General features: G+C 43.8%; 1 protein-coding gene across 1 annotated transcript in view; it reads left to right on the plus strand.

Moving 5' to 3' along the window:
• Positions 1–4,150: 4,150 nt before the first annotated feature.
• FIGN (fidgetin, microtubule severing factor) overlaps positions 4,151–21,132 on the plus strand; it is a 147,769-nt gene continuing 130,787 nt past the window's right edge. The window contains exons 1-2 of the mRNA XM_044418344.1: positions 4,151–4,284; positions 5,113–5,312. Coding sequence (XP_044274279.1) covers positions 5,288–5,312 — 25 coding nt within the window. The 5' untranslated portion in view covers positions 4,151–4,284; positions 5,113–5,287. The remainder of the gene's footprint in view (positions 4,285–5,112; positions 5,313–21,132) is intronic.

The following is a 21,132-nucleotide window of genomic DNA, read 5'->3' on the forward strand; positions in this document are numbered from 1 at the left end:
ATGCGCTTGGCCTTCAGCAAGAGGCGGACAGGAATCCTCCTGCATTGAGGCCATTATCTCCATAGAAGCAAGATGGACCTCTCCAAAGTGAGGGAAAGCAGACGGTCGTATCTAAAATATAATAATCTATCAATTGGAAGTTACAAAGGCTTTGTGTTTTGGAGAATTGATTAAAGCTGATAAAAGGCATTTTCCAAGAATGTAATTTTCAGCTTGTGTAGATTAAAAAAAAGTTTCATTTATAGAAACGTAACATCTTAGAGATGACTACACAGATAGAACTGGGTAATAATGTTGATACACACAACTTAAATGCACCTACAGCTTTATTTAAAAAATAAAGCTCTATAGAATAATTCTATTCACAATCGTACTAATTGTCTTTTTTTAAAAAAAGCTACAAATGCAATTTATATTTGTGGAGGCAAATTCTTGTATATGGACCTGGTAAGGGCCAGCACGGGCTGTGTGGTATTTGCCTGCATGGAGGCAAACAGGGACACTTGTGAAAAGGAGCAAAAGAGCGTAAATTCAAATCTGTGGTTGATTGATAAAAATGCAGGTTAATAGCCTGATGCTATACTATTGCAAATAAGTCCTAGACATAAGGGGGTATAGTATTATGCTGTTGTGCTGTGAACCTCTGCATGTTTACGAGGGAATCAGTTCCACTGAACTCCGTAGGATGTGCTTCTGAGCAAACACGCATATGCTTGGGCTCCACAATGGTTCAATTGTAGATGAAGAGGTTGGGCATGAGCAAAAATCACACACATTGCCATGGGAGCAATAGGAAAAGAGATACACATGTGTGTGTTTGCGAGACAGCCCTTAACAATGTGACGAGTCCCACATGAAGGCGCCTCTAGCAGTGTGAAGAAACTGTAAAAGCCAACTGAGAAATCCCATGGGGATTTCCTTTTATTCCAGACAGAAGCACATCCTTCACAAGGCTTTATGCCAGTCCTTTGCAGAAGCTGGGCATGGACTTGAGGACACCCATTTGAAGCAGAACAACGTCGACGTAGATTTGGGTGGCTTTGAGAGTAGAGTGACACAACCCTCAAGACAAAGGCAAGGGTGAAAAACTTCAGGCTGGGGCCAGATCTGGCCCTTTGGGGTTCCCCAACTGGGCCCACCCCAACATCCTGGCTTCTCCCACTTTCCGGACTGTTCAGCGGCTTCCCAGCTTTTATGCATTTTCCTATCCATACTTAAAGATTGAGATGCCTTCCCAAAGGCTTAATACTGGGCTTCTCTTTGAATAAGACAGTGGGCTGCAATTCTCTTGCTGATTCACCTTCTCTGTCCAAAGTGGTTTAGGGCAAATCTCAAAGTACATATTATAATGGAGGGAGTCCGACTACTTTCAGGATGAACCCCTGTCCTCTGTGGGGATTTATGTTAGTTGGGTGTGGCCACACATCAATGGCTGTGGCCATGGCACATGATGCAATTTATTTATTAGATTTCGATCTCACCTGTTTTCTTGCAACAAACTCAAAGTGGCTTGCATCATTCTCCTCCTCCTGCTTTCAATCTTACCCCCACAACCACCACCCTGTAAGGTAGGCTGGGCTGAGAGTCTGCGACAGGCCAAAGTCACTCAGGTGGCTCCATGGCTGACCAGGGACTAGAACCCAGATCACTGGAGTCCCAGACCCACACTCTTCACCACTGCACCACACTGGCTCACTTTGCTCCTTCACCGGGGAACAGGCTTAAGATCTGCCCCCGGAGGAATAGCAAGAGGCTGTGTGGACCAGATTTGGGTGCCCTGTTTATAACAGGGGCTCCAAACCTCCAGCCTGGAGGATTAGGCCTGCGAGCTGCTGCTGCTGCACCTCCGTTATAACCAGTGAAAGAGAAACACAGGGTGAAATGGAAATCCTTAAGGAAAGCGCCTTGCCTGGCTTTTCAGTGTGAAAGGAGGCACTCTAATGGCTGAGTTCTTGCTGATGAACTCTCACAGCTTACATTATGAATAAAACTAATGCTGATGTGAGACCTGTACTTAACAACTAGTGCCAGGATGATCCTTACTGAGTTTAAGGCTCAGAGTAACCACTGAAGATGATACTGATATTTAGTACTGATTATTCCCATTTTACAAATAGGAAAACTGACACTTGCCAATCAGAGTGCAATCAGTCAGAAGAAGTACAGTCCAATCCTTTGCACTTTCACTTAGACATAAGCCTTGCTGGGTTTAATTGGGCCAACTTTCTAGTAGGCCTAATTTCTCTAAGAAAGCAATTCTATAGTCTCCCAACAGTCAGGCAGAACATAGGATTTTTCGGAGTCCAAGCATCTGTGCCATGAGAGTGAGAAGACTGTGCTCTAAGTGTATTACAGCCATTTGAAAATATACCCAGAAGTCATCAAGTACTTAAAATCGGACTTGCTACTTGCCTCAGTGCACTTTGGGTTTTCTTAATTGGTTCTTCTCCCCCCTCCCCGCCCCCTGTGTCCCACCGCCGGCTAGCTGGTTCCTCACCCACATGATGTCACTGGTGATGTCACTTGTTAAAGGGACAGAAACAATGTGGCACGTAAACGTGAAGAAAGATATCATGACATAAAGTGCGGATGACACTCCACTTCATCAAATGCATGTAGTGTTACCCTGAATTACAGGATGGTGGCTGGCTATGCACATCGGGTGGATGTTTATAAAAAGGGCGGTGGGAGGCAAATGAAGTGGGGGAAGTACGGGCAGTGACAACCATTTACAGCCCTCCCCCCACTCAAGATAACATTTCATCCACTTGATAAAAAGTAGTTCACAAAATTTATGTTGTTACACAGGTGCGTATCTGAAGGTGGCTGGGGTTTTGTTGTTCGTTTCTGCTGCCACCGACTAACACAGACTCCCCTTCCGTAAAACATAAACAGAGAAGCCTTCCATGGAAGTTCCGAGGAAACTTGCCTAGGATTGGGCGTAGACTTAAAACACAATCACTAAACAGAAAGTCCCCCGGAGCTTAACGGGATGGCTGTCCTAACGCATCCGACCTATTCCCAAGGAAGGGCTTCACTTTATTTGCTAACACTCGATTAAGCTCTTAAGGCGTGAGCAGGAGGGCGGCAAAAGTACTTTTTGGAGGAGAGCTGCTCAGGATCGTGCTGGGCGAAGAAACCCTTCTTGAGCAAGGGAGCGCCGCTTTCGAAGAATTAGAAGCGGGGCGGGTGGGGAATGAAATGCAGCCAGGAGGAAAGGCGAGTCGAAGCTCTGTATTCGCACTTCGCCTTGTCCGCGCCGCCGCCGCCGCCAGCCGGCATCCTCCGTGCGATCCCTTGACGGCGCGCCGCCCTTCCCGGGTCGGGAGCCCCACGGCACGCTTCCCCGCCGTATGCGCGCCCGGCTCGCCTTGCGACCAAAGCACGCGAGCGAGAGGCTCGGGCGGCAGCTCGCCGCGACCGCCCAAAGGGCGCCGAAGCGAGGCGAGCGGGATGTGCAGAGGCGTCCTGGCCGCCGCCGCGCTGCCGTAGGAGCTGGAGGCGCCGCCGCCGCCGCCGCTTATTGCAAGGGGGAGGGGAAGGCAGAGGCGCTCACCGGCGCTGGGGCGGCCGGGCGGGGCGCGCACGGGGACGCAGCCATGGAGCCTCCCCGGCGGCAGGGAAACGACCCGGGCGGCCAGAAGTCTTCCCGCGGCTGCAGGAGGGGCAGGCGAGGCTGGGAGCGGGCAGCCCAAGTCGCCAAGTTCCCGCGGGCCCTCCCGCGGCCGCACGAGGGGAGGGAAGGATTCCTGGCTGTTCTGCCGTGACCTCCCGGCCACCTCCAGGCACTGCTTGCCTGCTTCCTTGCGAGCGACAACCCGACTCTGTAACCTGACCTGCGCAGCCAGGGCCTGCCTTGTGCGGCGGCGGCGGCGGCGGCGGCAGCGCGGCCATTGAGCTCGGCCCGCGCTCTCGCCCATGAATCTGGTGCGCGGCTCTGTGCCTCCCCCCCAGCGCACCCGCCGCCTCCACCCCCCCGCTCCTCCTGTTTTGGGGGGCGGGGGTGTTGAAAACTGATCTTTGGCTCTTCGTGTGAAAGTGATTTGAATTTGGCTCGGCGGCGCTCTGCGCAGGCGTTCAGCTGCTGGCATGCTGGCTCTGTGCAAAGCAGCTGTTTTGGGTTTGAAATTCCAACATGGCAGAGGCTGCAGTCAGTCTTCCCTTCAAAAACTTGGAATGATTTCAAATCATAGGCACCTTCACTTAACCCGAGCCCCCATTCATCAACGCACAGATAGGATCGATTCTGCTTTAACCTACCGGGCTTCTCTACCAAACCTCCAGGTAAGATCTTCCATTGCTATTCCTCTCCCTTCCCCCGCTCCCCCCGATTGTTCTGTTTTAACATTTTTTAAATCATTTTAAATGCCTCGCAGACGGCTTTAAATTTCCTGCCGCGTGCGCCTTTTAAATATTAAATCTAAGCGCGAATATTTATTTATAGGAAATACTCCAGCCTGGTTTATTATTGCCCCCCTCCTTTTTTAATTCTCTTCTAAGCGCAGTGAGGAAAGTAGAGAGAGAGAATCGCGGTGGATGGTTTTTCCTTCCTTGATCATTGCTAACAATAGTAGGGAAAAGAGTTCGCGATTGCAAGATTTATAACTCCCCCCACTCCTTAATGGACTTTCACTTCAAGTGGGGCTCCTCTTTATTTTTCAAGTTCTAATCAAAGCCATAACGGGTGGAAAAGATGGGACTTGAGTAAATTCGGGAGAACTAACTTTTAAGCAAATTAGTGGAAATAAGGATAGAAGGGAAGGGAAAAGTTAGGGTTAAATTGCAGTATTTTAGTTAAGGGTGGGGGGCGTGAATATGTCAGAGAAGCTGATGCAGTAAAATGTAAGCACATCATCATGGGGGGGACCCGGTGGGCGTATTGTTGCCTTGGAACAGAGAGAAAGATGTATAATTTAATGGTATATACAATCCACTGATCCTATTACTGTCCTCCCTGGAGCTCTTGTTAGTTTCAATGGGAAGTGAGTGAAATTGACATGGACTTGTATTCGTGGTCATGTGCTCTCCCTCCCCCCCCCTTTCTTTCTTCTCCTGTGATCTGAGATCTCCTTTTTGTTGATGTTGCTTTCCCATTTAATTATATGCATGTAGGTTAAATGAATACCTGACGAAAGGGACCACGTTTCAAGGCAGTGACATTTGATAGCTGAGAGGAAAAGTGGCTTTAATGAAAAGCAACCTTTGGAATTCCTGCTTGTGAGGAGGAGGAAGAGGAGGAGGAGAAGAAGAAAAATCCAATTCAGCTTTTTTGTGCTGCCAGCGAGAAATGATCAGTAGCACCAGTGTTTATGGTATGTCTGCTTTGGAATCTACTTCCTCCTGTTTTCTTTTTGCATCTAAATAATGATGTTTTAAAGAGCATGCTGAAAAACCTTTGAGGACTTTGCATGTGGATATGGCTAGCGATGTTAATGCCTGATATTAGTGGTAAAGCTTCAACTGTATAAACAAACAATTGTGTGCGTGCGTGTGTGTGCACTGTGTTATCATGTGGTTTCCAGTTGTGTTGATTGTAGTCCTACTTTTGTTCCCGGTCATAAACCGAAAGTTGCATGTTACCAGTAGTGCACTGTGTACACTCAAATAGTATGTAAATTAGTAAACTCACTGACTGTAAAAGGAGGAGGGGAAAAATCATGCACACATCTGTGCTTAAACACATGGATAATGCTTCCTTTTTTCATCTTAAAGTAAAAGTGGTTAGTTTTGCTGTACTACAGTTGCTATGTTCCCCTCTTACTTTTTGTGTGGGTTTTAGCTTAGGATAGAATTATATGCTTCATATGGATACAATAACCAATTCTTTCTCCTTCCCCTGCGCCCAGCAGCCTAGAGTTTTAATAATGGCCTGTATATTTTCTGGCCTCTTTTCCCATATAGCTGCTTGTCATTGCTGTATTGCACAATGCAATGATCAGGTGCTGAAACAGACTTTTAAAAATATTGTAAGAGGACACATTCAACCTTCAAAAATAAGGGGGAGGGGAGAAGTCTGATGAAATGGAGCAGGAAGGATTTCAACCTATCTTTCCGATGCAGTGTACACATGTTGAGGTACAGAAGCCTGGAGAACTCCGGCGGGTTTATTTTCTGCACACAAACCTGCACGCAGAAATTAGGCATTTGTGGGGAGGGGGCAGGCATGGGGCTAGACCTGCTTTTCATAGCTCTGGGCAGAAACAAATAGGTGCAGGGCAAAAACTCATGGCCAGTGCTGGTGCTGCATGGGGAGCAGGGGGCTCGGGTGTAGTTGCTGCTCTGGCGACAGTGCAGACCTGAATCCAAACCCGCATCCCAGCTTGAGGACATTTGCCCAGCATGACCTCCCAGGTGGATGCTGTGGGTGCCCACAGAGCTCCACAGGAACCCCGAGCTGCTCTTTCAAGGAGAGGGATGATCTGCGTGCATCGTCTAATTTTTATTTCATCTCATTTTATTTTTTGGCGTTGGGACTTGTTGACTTTGAGGTGATCAATACGGCAACTGTTTATTTTAGAGACATGTTTTCAGCGGGGAGGGCGGTGAGGGGAGAACAGGAAGACTGGGCTTTCTCTCCCCCCCCCCCCGCTTCTTTCCCAAAGCTGTTGGAGCGAATGTGATTGCCAGATGGGAGATTTCCCTCTGTGATGTTAAAGCTGTAATATATATTCACAGCAGATTGGACCTGCTGCTTGTGATGAGGATATTACATTTATAAATTTTAAATCGGGAATTGGATGGTGTGCTGAGAGCTGAAATTGGATGGGGTGGATGGTGGCCACTGTTTAAATGCAATTCCTGGAGGAGGAGGAGGATGATGATGATGATAATTCTAGCAGTCGTAATGTACAGTAATCATAGCTGGACTGCATTGCTTTGTATATGGCACGGCACGTGTCTCCTTCGCCCTCTCCCAGCAGCCCAGCATGTGCCCTCTTACTTCTCAGTCGAATGTCTGGGCTGGGGAAATGCTTTTGCAGCCACCCCAGTTGTCGGACTGGGGTAGGGGAGAAAAGGGGAGAGAACAAATGTCATCAGTTCTGCGACTGAATTAAAGCGAAACCAAATGCAGTGATTGTTGTGGGCAGATGCCACGAGTTACTGTTTTTGTTTTGCCTGGTGATGTGGTCTGTCAGAGGTAGATCACCCACCCCCCTGAAAAGCTGGAGAGTCGGAGTGAGGAGTGAGTCACACTCCAGCAGTTCTGCTGGTGCAAATTAAAAGTATGTTGTGGTCAGGAAATGAAAGCTACTGTGTCTTTTTTGAGCGAGTCGTTTATCAAGGAGAACATCTATCAAGCAGCTACTTGTCACAATTATGCTCTGAAAAAGTTAGGGCTGAGTTGGGGAATCTGCTTGGAAGTGACCCCCTCTCCCCCGCTTTCTCTTTGCGTATCTCTGCCTATTTATCTATCTGTAAGGAAGAATACTGGTAAACGGGACTGATACAGGCTCTCTGTGCGTGTGCTTTTTTTTTTTCTTTCTCTTCTTAAAGTCTTGTTCTGGGAGTGACAAATCCAGCAAATCCTCTTTATAGTTGTGGTTCTGCTTAACATAAGGAGAGATCTGATATAGTTTGTTTTTTTTCAGGTAAAGCTTCAGACATGGAACATGTTGCCTTTATGTTCAGAGTTCAGACTTTCTTTTCTGTGCTTCTGTATGCTGCATCTGCAAGGCATGTATTTCATTTGGAAAACTGATGGAATAAAACACATCTTTTAAAGTGTGGTTGCAGGGTGGTTTAGGCAGCAAGAGCAAATGCCAATCTCTGATTTTTGATCCCTCTTCTGTGTTCTGTTGTATTTGTCATTGCCTCTTGTATGGAAATCTTTTTCCAATGTTAATATTTATGGCAAGGAATTGGCATTGCTTTGCACCACACCAGGAGACCCATTAAGAACATCTTCCCCATTTATCGCGTCTCTTTGACAAATGCACTGTTTGTGAATTCTTACTGTAAGCAGTGGTTTGCTGGACAGGATATAGAGAAACAGATAACGAAGCACCGTTCTAAACATCCTTTACAAATTGACACTGTAGGTTAAGTTTTACTGGACTCCAGATGAGTTCTTAGCTTCCTTTGCTAGACAGATTTTTATTCACAGGAGTGTGAAGTGTCCCTTGAAACAGACTACTTGGGGAGTGGCGTCCCACCCCACCATTGTACCTGAGGAACAAGTGCCATTTGTGGCCACTTATTCTCAGATAATAAACCCAATTGTCATTTAAGTGCTGGCGAGTGTTTATATTTACTGATGAATCCCATCCGATTCACAGGAGTTATGCTGGCGAAGGGTTGTAGTGTGATGATTTGTAACAAGATGTTCTTGCGATGCAGAGCTTGCATGTCCAAATTGTCATTCTTCTGCCCCACCCCCGCCCTCAACTACAATAATCCACTGTATTGGGGAGAGACTGGGCTGTGTGTCACTTACCTAGCATACAAGCTGGTATTTACTACTGGGCAATGTGCAGTGCCTTCGGGCACTGTGCATGGAAGAGAGCAAAACACAATGAATGGCAGCCTTAGTCATCCCCACTCCACCCAAATGGCTGCTACATCAAGGAACTTTTCTCCAACTCCTTTCTGATGCACACAATCAACATGAGAACTCAATTAGCCATTATTTCCCAGTGTGTGTTGTGCTAAAATATATTCCGTAGGCATCTTAAAGTAAAAGTGAGGCTATCTTTCTGTTCGGATGGTGTTTTTCATGGCCACTCTTGCAATTTTGAGAGTTTATCTGTTTGTTTCTATTGATGGATTGCAGGTGTTTCTCCGCCTTCCAGACTTCTAGGCAGCAGAATTTGAACATAGAAGTTCAACTGTTTATTGTGCATGACAATTCTGAAAGTTTGATGTGTTTAGGTGCAAGCAATTTAGACATGCTTTTAAAAGACTGCTTTCAGAAAATGATCGTTCTGACCCGTGTGTGGTTGTCAATTAGTTTGCTCTTTATGTGCATATTTGGATGTAATGACTGATCTTCCTGTAGTCTTAATCATCAATTAATCAGCTAATCTGCTTGTTTAGGAGCCATTTTAATGATACGAAATCAGCACAATAGCTATACACAGGAAATGCTTGCATGTTGACTTTAATCCGCTAGTATAGTATTACTAGATCCAATAAGAGAAATGGGGGTGTCTGTACCCTCAGTTGATATACGCATTTATAAAAAACAAACACTGCATTATCTATAACTTTATAAAAAGTGATAGATTTATTGACATAATGTTAATTAAATGAATTTCATCATGATTTATTGAAGGAGGGGAATTGTTCAATGGGCATTTTGTCAAGTCATAGAGCATTTTTGCTGTCGATGAGCATAATAGCCTATGTCATCACTGTATTACCTCTTCTTTGCTCTCCTCTGCCCTAGAGCCATTGATAAACAAAGATAAAAATAAATCAACATTTAAGATGAACTACCTACGCTTTTTTTTCATTCCTACATTATTTTGCGTGGCTTGTTTTGTGAGTTAGTAATAATAGAGTAACTGTGAACTTATTGATTTAGCCATAGCTGCTATTAACATAGTTCTTTTGACTTGGGTGGATGCATAGGGATAAGCTAGGTATTAGGCCCAAATTAAAAAACAAAATGCTGTGGATTTATTGAAGATTTTTCCCTTAGTCACATTTCCAATTATAGCTTGGTATCAATATGTATAATTTTACAGTGCAGTGTTATGCATATTTACAGAGAAAAAAGCCTCTCTGTTTTCAGTGGAGTTTACTCCTTTGTAAGTGTGTCTTAGGATTTCAGGCTAAGTTTTTATTTTGCAGTAGATCTTTTTTCCCCCTCTAAGCTTTAAAGTTCAAACTCATGATTGCGTGTTATGGCTATTGTTACAGGATATTAAGTTCTTTCTGCTAGAGGTACTCTCTTTTACAGTGGAAGCTGATTTGCCTTATGGGAAAGATTGTTTCTGGGAACTGTAAGTGTTGCAGGGAGTGGGAAAGGTCTGGAGTATTCTGATTAACATCTCTACTCAGGAATAACTCAATTGCATTCAGTGGATCTTACTCCTGGGTAAACAGCTGTAGGATGGGAGCCTCATGATAGTCCCAACAAATAGATTTCAGCACTAGTGTATGTTCCTGTTATAAATGAGTTCACATTTCTATATAGCATTTGACCAATTTGCTTGGTATACGGTGTGTGTCTCTGTGTGTAATATATGTTTTAGAGCTCATGTTTGGAGAGAGGAAATGTGTGCACTCTCTCATTTATATGAATAAAATTTCATATAAATTTTATTTGCAAGGACTGATTGTACTTCTGGGTATGGATATGCAGCCTACTTTGCTTTTCACTCTGAAAACTTCTTCCCTTCAAAGAATGGTGACTGGAAGCAGGAGGAGGGTACAAACTGCATAGCCAGTCTATTGCACAGTAAGTGGTTTATTCTGTGAATGTAATATCCTGATCATCCACAATTATGAAACCTAAACTTCCAGGAAGGTCAAATTCCAAATAGGCATGTCTTTTGTACTTTATTTTTTGGTTAGGGCTGGGGACTCCGATATCCCGCTCAAAAATGAGCATAGGGTCTGTTTTCTAGATTTCTAACAGGAAAGATGCAAAATACCTGTTGATTCACCAGTACAAGTCTCTTAAAACAGAATGAATTTGGCATTTCCAATAAAATATTAATAGAAATTCTAGAACAGAAAAAAATGGAGCAGTCCAAAAGAAGAATTATAGTAACTCTCCATACTGCTGTAATGCAAACTGGATTGCTCTGCATCAATGTAACTCCGCACAGGCACCCGACGAGAAGGTGCTGCTGGAACTATGCTAGTCACCTTTTTGTTCTGGCAGTGTCAATCATGGCTCCTGTCAGACGCTGCATGGCAGAATGTTTTTCTCTCAAGGCTAAATTTGAGTTAAAGTGAAATGTGTTTTATTTTGAAGTGCAGAAGTAAAATATAGTGATTTTTCTTGAAAGAAACTAGGGTTCCCCCACCACCACCCTCAAAACTGCTTTAAACACGATCTCGTTTCCACCGTTTATCAATGATTCATTTTGTTAAATAGTCAGGAGTCACATGAGCATGCTACTTGGCGCATATACAGGCTGAATGCAGTCTGTTAGCTGAGTTAACTGTATGCCTGGAGATGCAGGGCAAAAGATAGTCATACAGTGTGTATCCAGGATTGTGAAATATTATTACAGAGTGGCCTCGGTACTTGCCCCCACCTCTGCCACCAGCAACAATGAATTGCTGGTCATGCAGAATCTCTTGGGTGAATCCTTGTGAAAATGTGCTACTTAAATGCACCCACGTGTGCGCGCACACATACACGCACGGCGTTGCCTCCTTCCAGTTTAAGAAAGGATGTGGCCGTCAACATAAGAGATTTAACATTCTGTTCGTGATTTGTCTTCCATCCATGCTGGGAAATGGCTTATCCGTACAATTCGGTTTTGTTTCTCTCCCACTTTGTTACCTGGTCGCAGTGGCATTTATGTCGCAAGGCCACGAGTATTTTTCTCTGAGCACGGCATCATATCCCTAAATGTTCTTGTTGTGTTTCCTTACTTGATGATCAAGATTCTCAACACCTTTTTCTCTTTTTGTAAAATGTGCTAATAATGTTGATGGTGGGAGAAGATGAAGGCCACAACCCTCAAGTCTGTTGGACTGAAGTCTCCCAGCTATGTCAAGGATCGAAACCAAGGAATCTCACAATAATTACCCATTAACACATGAACCGGTATCTTCTTGTTCTGAGGAAATGAAGATGAATGCTTCAGTTGTGATTTAAAATCACTATTTCTTTCCTGCCTGTGTCTTTGCCTTGCATCGCGCTGGGACATCCAGTTCATTTATGCATTTAACATTGCATTTCTTCTTTTTTTTAAAGTTGGCAGCTAGTTTGTGCCTACTTAGGCAACCTGAAAAGCAGGATGGAAGTGTTGGGCTACAATTCTCGTCTGAATGCTTCCTGGAGGCTAAGCTCTGGTGAAAACAGTGGGCCTTACTTCCGAGTCGCATGCCTAGCAGTAGGCTGTGCGGGGAATGTGCTCTTGCGCACTAAAATTTGTGCCAGTGCTTTAACTTCTGTGAAGCTATTAGCACTGCTGTGTGTGTATGCACGCGGCGACCCCTCTGCTCATGGATTTGAAGAATCTGCGAAGTGCTGTAACCTTAACCTTTTTGATATGCCTCCTGCAAAGTGTCAACGTAATACCTTGGGCCGTGCCGCAAGAATTACCAACCCGTCTTCTCCTTACTTCCATTATGTCTTCTTGCCAGTCTGATTACTTTCTGCCTCTTGTGTTGACATGGAGAAACTCATAAAGTCAGTGCTGTGAGAATAAGGTTTGAAGGCTGATACAAGGCTTCACATTTTGATACCTAAAACAAATTTAAAAATCAAGCATCCCTTTCAAGTCATAACTGAGGCACCCAGGAAGGTCCAGCCAGGATGTATCTGAACACACTTGAAGGTGTGCCATTTATTTTCAAAAGACATTTCTGCCATCACTCATGAATGGCTGTACCATGGAGAGAGAGAGAAAGAAAGAGAGAGAGAGAGAGAGAGAGAGAGAGAGAGAGAGAGAGAGAGAGAGATCAAAAGAGCTCAGAAAAGCAACAATATTCTTTCATGTTCTCAAGTACTCAGACACTTACAAGATTGTTTCCAAGAAGGGAGAAGAATTGATCCTATTTTGAATTCCTTGTAGTTTGGCATTTGCAAGCTGTATTCCATATAGAGAGCTATAAAAATTAAATTTCTTATCCATTGGGCACATAATGTGAATACAAATTTACTTCTGGTATATCACCTGTGGTAGCCTAAGTGTGGAGTAGAGCTGAAAACAGCAGCAGCAAAACTTCTCCCCCATAACAGTGGGGGTGTATTTGAGTCTTTTTTTCTTTAAGGGGCTGGTAAGAAATCTAAGAAATGAATAAAAATAAAGTGATTAAAAGATGTGAGATCTTCCATGTAAATCTCCCTCAGTGTTTATCAAATATAGATGGCACAGATTTTGACTGGGAGAGTGCAGGGTTCATTTGTCACTTGCTTTCATTTAGGCTTACTTGTGAGTCGGTATGTTTGGGGCCATAGCATTAACTTGCAAGGACTACAGCCCTGTGAATGCTTGCTTCCAATTAAATTTCACTGATTTCTGTGTGAGTGATTTCTGAATCAGCATGCAAAGGATTGTGCTGCTAAGGGTTTCATCTCTTTATCTTGCCCTGTACCTTCAACAGCAGCCTGGCACTACTGAAATATAGTCAGTAATCCTTTTCTGATCGTGTTACTTCCATGCCAAGAAACCTGTCTGTTCTCTATGCTTCACTGCTGTTCAAGGCATAGGAGCAGGACTAGGGAAAAAAATGGCAGCCTTATAGAGACCTTAAAGGCATTCTTGTTTTGAAAAGACGATGCTGTGTGAGATGCTGCATGACACCGTGGTTCAAATGCAGGGCTGTATGGTCTGCTGAATGGGACTATTTAGTCACAAAGGCAGGAGGCCATGTGGTGGTGGGGATCATTAAAATAACAAGACAGCACTTGAATATGAACATTATATTAGGGATATTAGTGATACAGCATTCCACAAAGTCTTTAAAATGCAATCAGCAAGCAAATACATTTTTTCCACCAACAGAACCGTTTGTGCATAATTGCCTTCAAAATCGTCGATATTCAAACTTGCATTCTTTTTCTTCTTCCTCAAAACTCTATTGTCTCTGACATAGATGTCAGCCCGTCAGTGATGCTGGGATTACTCCTGAGTAAGTGATCTGAGCGTAGACGCTTATTGAAGCAAAGCTATATTGGAAATGGCGAAGGAAGAAATGAAAGCACAAGAAGCATCTTGTGATCTTTGTTTCATTAACCCCATTACTTTGAACTGTTGCTAATTAGATGCCATGCAGTGGTATGTGCAAAGTGTATACTGTGTAAGCTTTCTGCTGCTTTTCCCTTTGTTACTCTTTCATCAGTCCTGCAACATTCCTGTACTGCCATAATACTCCAATTTAACCAGCTCATTATCTATCGCTTTATACACAGACTGCAGCCCACATGTAAGTTCTGTTGCTTTCAGCTGGAGACATTCTGAAGTGGGAAGTTATTTGTGCTTTCTGTTTGTACTGGCCATATTTGGAGGGAACTTTTCAAAGATTGGAATGATATTTTGATTTTACTGAGATGAAGCAGTTCTTGGTGAGCTGTACCAGAATGTATCAATATGGATTATCCAGCATTGGGTTCACGCTTACTAGGATTTCTGAATGTGAGCTTGCTTCATGTAGTTTTAGCACACTTTCTTGGATTGGTCGTAGTATAGTAGTCAAAATTAAGAGGACACCATGAGTGGGATAGGATAACAGGAACCTTCCTCCAAGTTGAAGTATTGCTTTTCAAATGGCCTCCTTTCAGCTTGAAAGTAGAGCATGAGTGATTAAAAACATTTAATTCATTTGCTTCATTTTTGAAAACTTCCCTTCCTTGGAGGAAGGTCCATGTAGTCTTTTCCCAAATTATACTGAGAAATTGTTACGAGTCCAAGGTCACGCAGTGTGCTTTGTGGCTTGAGAGAAGACTTGAAGCAACATCTGCCAAGTGCTAGTCCAACCTCCTTATACCATCGTGTCCCTTCCGTTGATGTGCCTTGGAAAATAATGAACGTTATCTAGTCTTTCAAGACAGTATTTTCTTCCCTGTTGTATGTTTGCTGCTTTCAGTGTGGGAAGCTCTTCTGTGCATAGAGAGCTACGTACTGGAGAAGGGCTGGACCGAATGCTTAGGTTTTTTTTTTTCTTGGTCTCTTTCTGTGCCTTCACTGTGCTGGAAAGAAGGGCAGCGTGTGGCTTTGTGCAAGTGGAGAGTACACAGGTGTCTAAAGAACTGAGGACTACTTGGGGAATATCCAAGTAGCGTACATTATGTCGCACTAGGGTAAATGACTCCCAGTGCACTAGTGTTCACTGGCATGAAAGGTTTCTCTGGGAAACTTGTCGTGCCAGGAAGCACTTTTGTCATTGCGCAATGGGGCAGTTGCATGGCATTGTTTCTCTTAGCAGGAGTGTTAAATTGAATGCGGTCCTTATTGAGAAAATGGATGTCCATTCCAGGAGTGTGAGGAAAGGGGTGATCCAGTGGTGTTGGGAATGTTCTGTATCCTAATTCCCAGTCCAAGCCTTGGTCAGGCCGCAGTTTCTTTGCATCTTCAGCCATGCAAGCCCATGTGGCACCTGGACTCTCATGTGCTGCCTTTTTTTTTTTTTTTTTAGCCCATTTTCTGTTCATCGGTCTGTAGGCTGCAGACGGTCTTGCCACTGTAAGCAGGAACTCTGAGTCCAGTTTTTGTGGGATACTGGAAGGGGGAGCGTGCTGAAACTGGTTCAAGGTGATCTATGTTGAATGGCAGGCTGGTGCACAGAGTGTCACTGTGAGTGTTTTTTATATCTGTGTTTTTCTTCTAGGGGCCAAACAGTGGCTTTAAAGCTGTGAACTACAAACATTCGAGCAGCCACGCTGTTCAAACAGTGTCACTTCTCAAATTGGAGCAATTTGATTCATTTTTTTGTTTGTTTGTTACTTACTTCTGTTCAAATAATTACAGGCATGATACCTCTTTGTTGATTTCCAAGTATTCTGGAGTTGGGGGGGGGGCTAGAATAATAATTATAATGAGAAGGAGGAAGAGACCAATGAGTCAGATTATATCACACTGGGGTGTATATAGACATTTTTGCAGATTTATTAATGTAGATTTTTCAATATAGATTTATTAAGGTCTTGTTTTAGGAAGTGCCTTGTTATTTTACAAGTTTGCAGTTGTTTTCTCCCAGTTCTAAACATTCCTCTTGCGATTCCTAAAATAGTTTGCTATATTTACAAATAATAAACTGATATATGTTTATTATGATATATAATGATATATCAACTGATGATATATTAGTCATATATGCAACCCATGCGATCAGCAGCACTTTATTAATACAAAAGGTGCCTGTTTCCAGGGTCTTCATTTTGGCCTTTTTCTCCTCTGGATCTCTCCAAATTTGTTGCAATCCTGCTGGAGTTCAGTGGGGCTTATTTTCAAGGAAGGGCTTCTGTGATATCAGCCTCAGTCTGGAAGACGGGTGGACTTGTTCTTTGCTGACTTCATCACACTTCAAAATCTGCGCCGGCCTGCAGCAGGCATGGCAGGGGAACAGAGTCTAATTCCTAGCAGAGTTGCCAAAAAGTCCATCTCAGATGGTGCACTTATTCAGCAGATGCATTCCTTTCTTTACTGCTCTAATGTCCTGATGTGAAAAGCTTCCATAGCTGGATAGATTAAAGGGATACATACAGTTTTTCCCACTGAATCTCAAGAAGCCAAGCAAAAGCTGTCAATCTTCTCGTGAAGTTTCTCTGCCCTCTAAAACTTTCATTCTTTTCAGAGGGACTTTGACTGAAGTCCTGCTAACAGTGCTTCTGAAAACAAATCCAGGAGGGGAAAGTTGCTGGAAGTAACTAGACACACTGATACACCTATTGGCTTTCACCAAAATCAAGTATGTTCGTTATCTGGTATATGATGCATCTGGTAACCTCCTGCTCCCTCCCTTGTTTTTCACGAGAGATTCAAAGTTAACAGGCCCACATAGAAATCCTTTGAATTTTGAGCCCTCCAAGGTAAAAATGAACCCATCCCGTTACCTGGGATAACACCGTTTCAACAAATGCTGTGTGAAATAAGGTTAAGTGGTCAGACTTGCTGAGGCCAAATGATACAAAAGGTAGACATCTGGCTGCTCAGCCTAATTACTGCTCCCCCCCCCCACAGTATATTATCTTTGCAAATATTTGAATTGAGGGATCTGTTGTAGTTGTACAAATATGTATTGATTGTTGCTAATAGTCATTTTGCACTGTCTGGAGTGTATAGGTTCCCTCACCAATGAAATTGAAGGCAACTCTTCTTGCTTAATTTGCAGAGAAACCAAGAAGCAAAAGTTTGTTCTGTTCCTTCCTCCTTTTGTCCTCTATTTGCTCTACAGCAAGGGTGGTGTAGTGCTTAATTCATTGGTGCAAAACCTGAGGACCCAGGGTCAAATCCAGCCTGCCTTAGTGCCCTGTCCAGAGGAACAGGTTCCTTCCCCCTTTGTTCCAATCACAGGTTTTGGTGTAGTTGTTTGCCTATTTGAAAAGCACAACATGCACTTTGTAGGTCTCACTTACAACAAGAACTTGAAACTAAAATACACTGTGTTTTTGTTTTGAGTTTTGGCCTCAGCCAAAACAGCCCTGTCCACAACTGGAACGTTGCCCATAAGACCTTTCCTGCGATGGAGCTCAGCCCATGGGCTAAGAGAGCTTCTGCACCACTGGGCTGGTCTTACTTCCTAGGAGTGGCGAGAGGCAGAGCCAAGCTCTCGGGGGGCCAGTCAGAGTCTCTTGGGGCTGTTGTGGGAACAAAATGGAGAGGTGGTGGTGGTAAACTGCCTGGAGCGCTTTCAAAAAAATGCAGGATGTAAATAAGCAGACAAATAAATGATAAGCATATCACTTTATGGACTTGGAATGTTTCTTGCTTCTTTAGTGATCTCAGTCTCTTCTTATTTATTTATTATATCTATATCCTGCTTTTATCTTTTTAGTTGGCAATGAAATTGCATGATGATAAAATGAAACAAAGAACTGAAAGCCATCATGTCTCTCCTCTGTCACCCCCACCAGCCCTCAAGCAGTCATTATTGAAGTGGGCTGCACATTGATATGATTTTTCCCATTATGTCTGCCATGTTGCCAGTCATTACAAAAATCTACATCCTTTTTCTAGCAGAGATTTTCTCAGAGATATCTAGCAGCGTATAGCTCGGCGTTACCATGATGAGACTTGAGCATTTCAATTGTTTTAGCAATACTCTTAGAGCTATAGGCTTCTATCTTTTTATGATAAAAGATTTATAAAAGGATATCTTAATGGTTAGTGACCCTTCTCTCTCTACCCTTAGAGCGAGTGAAGAGAATAATCCAGGTAGTTCGCGTGGTTTAGTAATTTTTGTAGTGTGGTTACCATAGTTTGCTTATCTAATATAGTTTCTGTGGAATTTTCATTAATGTTGTCAGAGACAGAAACTATATATGGTGGATGTTGGTCGTAAGGCCGATTTGCATAATGATGGGGAGCGAGTCGGCCCTGCAAAAAGACGGAGCATATTGACTCCTGGCTGTCCACAACAGCCATGTGCAGTCACCAGGACAAACACAGCGCAGCTCCAGGCTCCATCAGCCAGGGGAATGCTGTTTATGATGATGTGCCTGAAGCTAACTGCACATAATCATGTCTTTCAGTAGATTGGCTTTTCATGCAGTTTTTAAGCAGCTTCCATGTAACCAGTGGCCATTTTCAAGCCTCTCTTCAGCATAATGAAATAGTTGCAAAGTCAGTTGTAACACATTTAAAACAAGGACTAGGAAATAATGGCAAACCAAAACACTCACAAATTGCAGGCCTTTTCTTTTGTTTGGGGATGGGGGCATGGCATATACCTATGGCCAGGGGGACCTCGCAACTTATTTTAAAAAAGCACATGGAGATTCTCTTGGCTCGTTCGTGCCTACGCAAGTATTCTTGTATGTTGCCGACCCTGGTGTCACTTGGCTGGTGTAGGTCTCATTTTGAAAGTGGCTAAAAGAACTCCCACGTTCGCTGTTGTATTTCCCACTTGCTAACGATGGCCCCTCTGCATAAACAAGCCTTTCCTCGTCTGGCACTCTTGTTTAAAGCAGCATGAAGTGTTACATGCAGGTTCCCCGCATGCTTCTGATAAGAATGCTCTGAAAAGATCCCTTTGCTGTTTTTACATAACCAGGACATATGCCCAACTTTCCTGTTGCCTTTCTATATTATGCAGTTAATTTTACCCAAGTGCTTATGGGATTAACAGGTGATGTAAATTTCCCCAGGAGCTTTAAAGCTCTGTGTTAGTTTTAAATATATTCTTCCACGTTTGTTATAGATGCACTGATGGGAGCTTGGCCACTTGAAGCGTTAGAGGAGAGGTGTAATGTCACATGTCACAGTTGGTAACTCTCGAAGTGGTTCTCTCAATACGTGCTCTTGGGGTGGCTATGAGAAGCCTCTCAGAATGCCTCAGCAAGTACTGTAAGGTCTTAAAATTGTTCTAGCAGACACGCTAAGGCATATTGTTGCAACGTGTTTGTTTTATTCATTTCACGATGCCCTTTGTGCTTGGGAGTTGTATTACATTATACAACTGACAGAATAAAATTATTCCTGAAAAAAAGACCTGTATCACAGGCAGTCCCTGAGTTATGAACATCTGAGTTACGAACAACCTGTACCTACGAACAAACTGCTATAAAGCCTGTTGATATTTAACAGTAATTTTTAAAAAATTATCATCACCGAAGAGAGAGAGGAAGTGAAAAGGTAGAGAGGGAGACCTCCAAAGTATCACCATAGAGAGAGACGAAGTGAAAGGTAGAGAGGGAGGCCTCCAAAGCAGGCCTTTCTTCCCTGCCCATCCAGAGAGGGAAATCTCTCTGGCATTTCCTTGCTGCAAAGAGGAGGCGCTGGTGAGTTTGGGTGGGTGCAGGGGCTGAAGATATTTGCAGTATTTCCACTTTCATGGAGGTCCTGCTAAAACCTGCAGATGTGGAGGGCTGACTACATGTGATCTGACTTGCATACAAAATTGACTTAAAGATGAACTTCCTTTTTCTCAGGATTGGAACTGGTTCGTAACCAAGGAACTGCCTGTAATCACCCAAACCATTAGACTTAGTAGCCGTAGTAAAGCAGCCCCAGAGAATGCTTTCTTGTAGAATACGCACTCATCCTATACCCTAAAACAGTTTAGCTGTTTAGGGTTTAGCATTCCAAGGCAGGCTTGAAGCAGTCTGGTCAAGTTTTTACTGGAAGCCATTGTAGGGAGTGGCCTGGGATAAAAGAAAAGCCCACAGACCTTAGTAATCTCTGTAGGTTTTCCAGAATTTGTGTATCTGTGCCCCTCATAGTAACCCTAAACACCTTGTGATGAGCCACTGCATGTGTTGCATCTACTTCTGAGCCACAATGCTTTGAGTTACATTTTGCAACAGAAGCAGAGAGGTGCCATTGTGCTTAGTAGTCAAATTTCTGTGCCACAATTACTCAAGTTTTGCACTAAGGAAGGTGGATTTTTGCAGTTTCCGTAACGTTTATATGTAAATTACCTTCCTCAAATGTGCCTTCTTTGGAAAAAGAATGTTGGTCCTCCTTAAAAAGAGCAGAAATGACATCTCCAGGACTGTATAGAAACAACTAAGCTTGTAAGTCTGTACACACACAACTGCAAGAGACTCCTCTACGCAGAAGGGATCTATTAATTTAGCATGAAGTGCCAGAAAGTTAATTAGCCAGGCATTCTAAGGGTCCAAAAGACTCTGAAGTGAAATGCAGCTCTGTAGTGAGCTGTGGAAATTAAAAATCTTCATCTGCAACAGGAAAGTTGTCTGGCCTCCATGTCATTAAAATGCAACTTGGTCAGTCTACTTGCTACAGTAATCCTTTCTCTTGAAAGCTTTACTAGTGTTCAAGCCATCTATTTCTTTGTTTATCTCATCTGTTTTTCTCCAAGATGCTCATTTCTCCCTCCCCCATTTTATTCTCATAATAATTCTGTACAGGAGATCTGCCCCTCCACCTGTGACATCCTGTGCATAGAGGGTGGGCATCAAGGGTCGGAATGGTCCGGCACCTGCTGGGGGCCTGCATCATAGCAGGAGCCTGCTGCCAAGCACCACCCAGAGGTGCTCCTTCTCCCTCCCCTGCGGCCTGCTTGCTCTGGTCCGGACAACAGGATTCACGGGAGATGCCCTGCCTCTTGCTCCCTGGTGCTTTTGCTGCCAACCAAGCATTTCCCAGAATGAGACAGAGGATGAGGGACAGAGGAGCAGCTGATGGCAATGCTGACGAAAAGGTTGACTCATGGAAGGAGGGATCGCTTGAAGGGAGCCCGTGGAAACTTGCAGTTTTGCTCTGATTTCACACGTAAGTGTGACACAAGAATGCAAGCAGAGCTATGTCCACTCCTGTGTTTCATCTCCCACAATGGCTGCCCAGATGCTTCTGGAGTGCCCGTAAGCAGCGCTTGAAAGCA

The sequence above is a fragment of the Varanus komodoensis genome, unplaced genomic scaffold (assembly GCF_004798865.1).
Source record: "Varanus komodoensis strain SLA01 unplaced genomic scaffold, ASM479886v1 scaffold9, whole genome shotgun sequence".
NCBI lineage: Eukaryota > Metazoa > Chordata > Lepidosauria > Squamata > Varanidae > Varanus > Varanus komodoensis.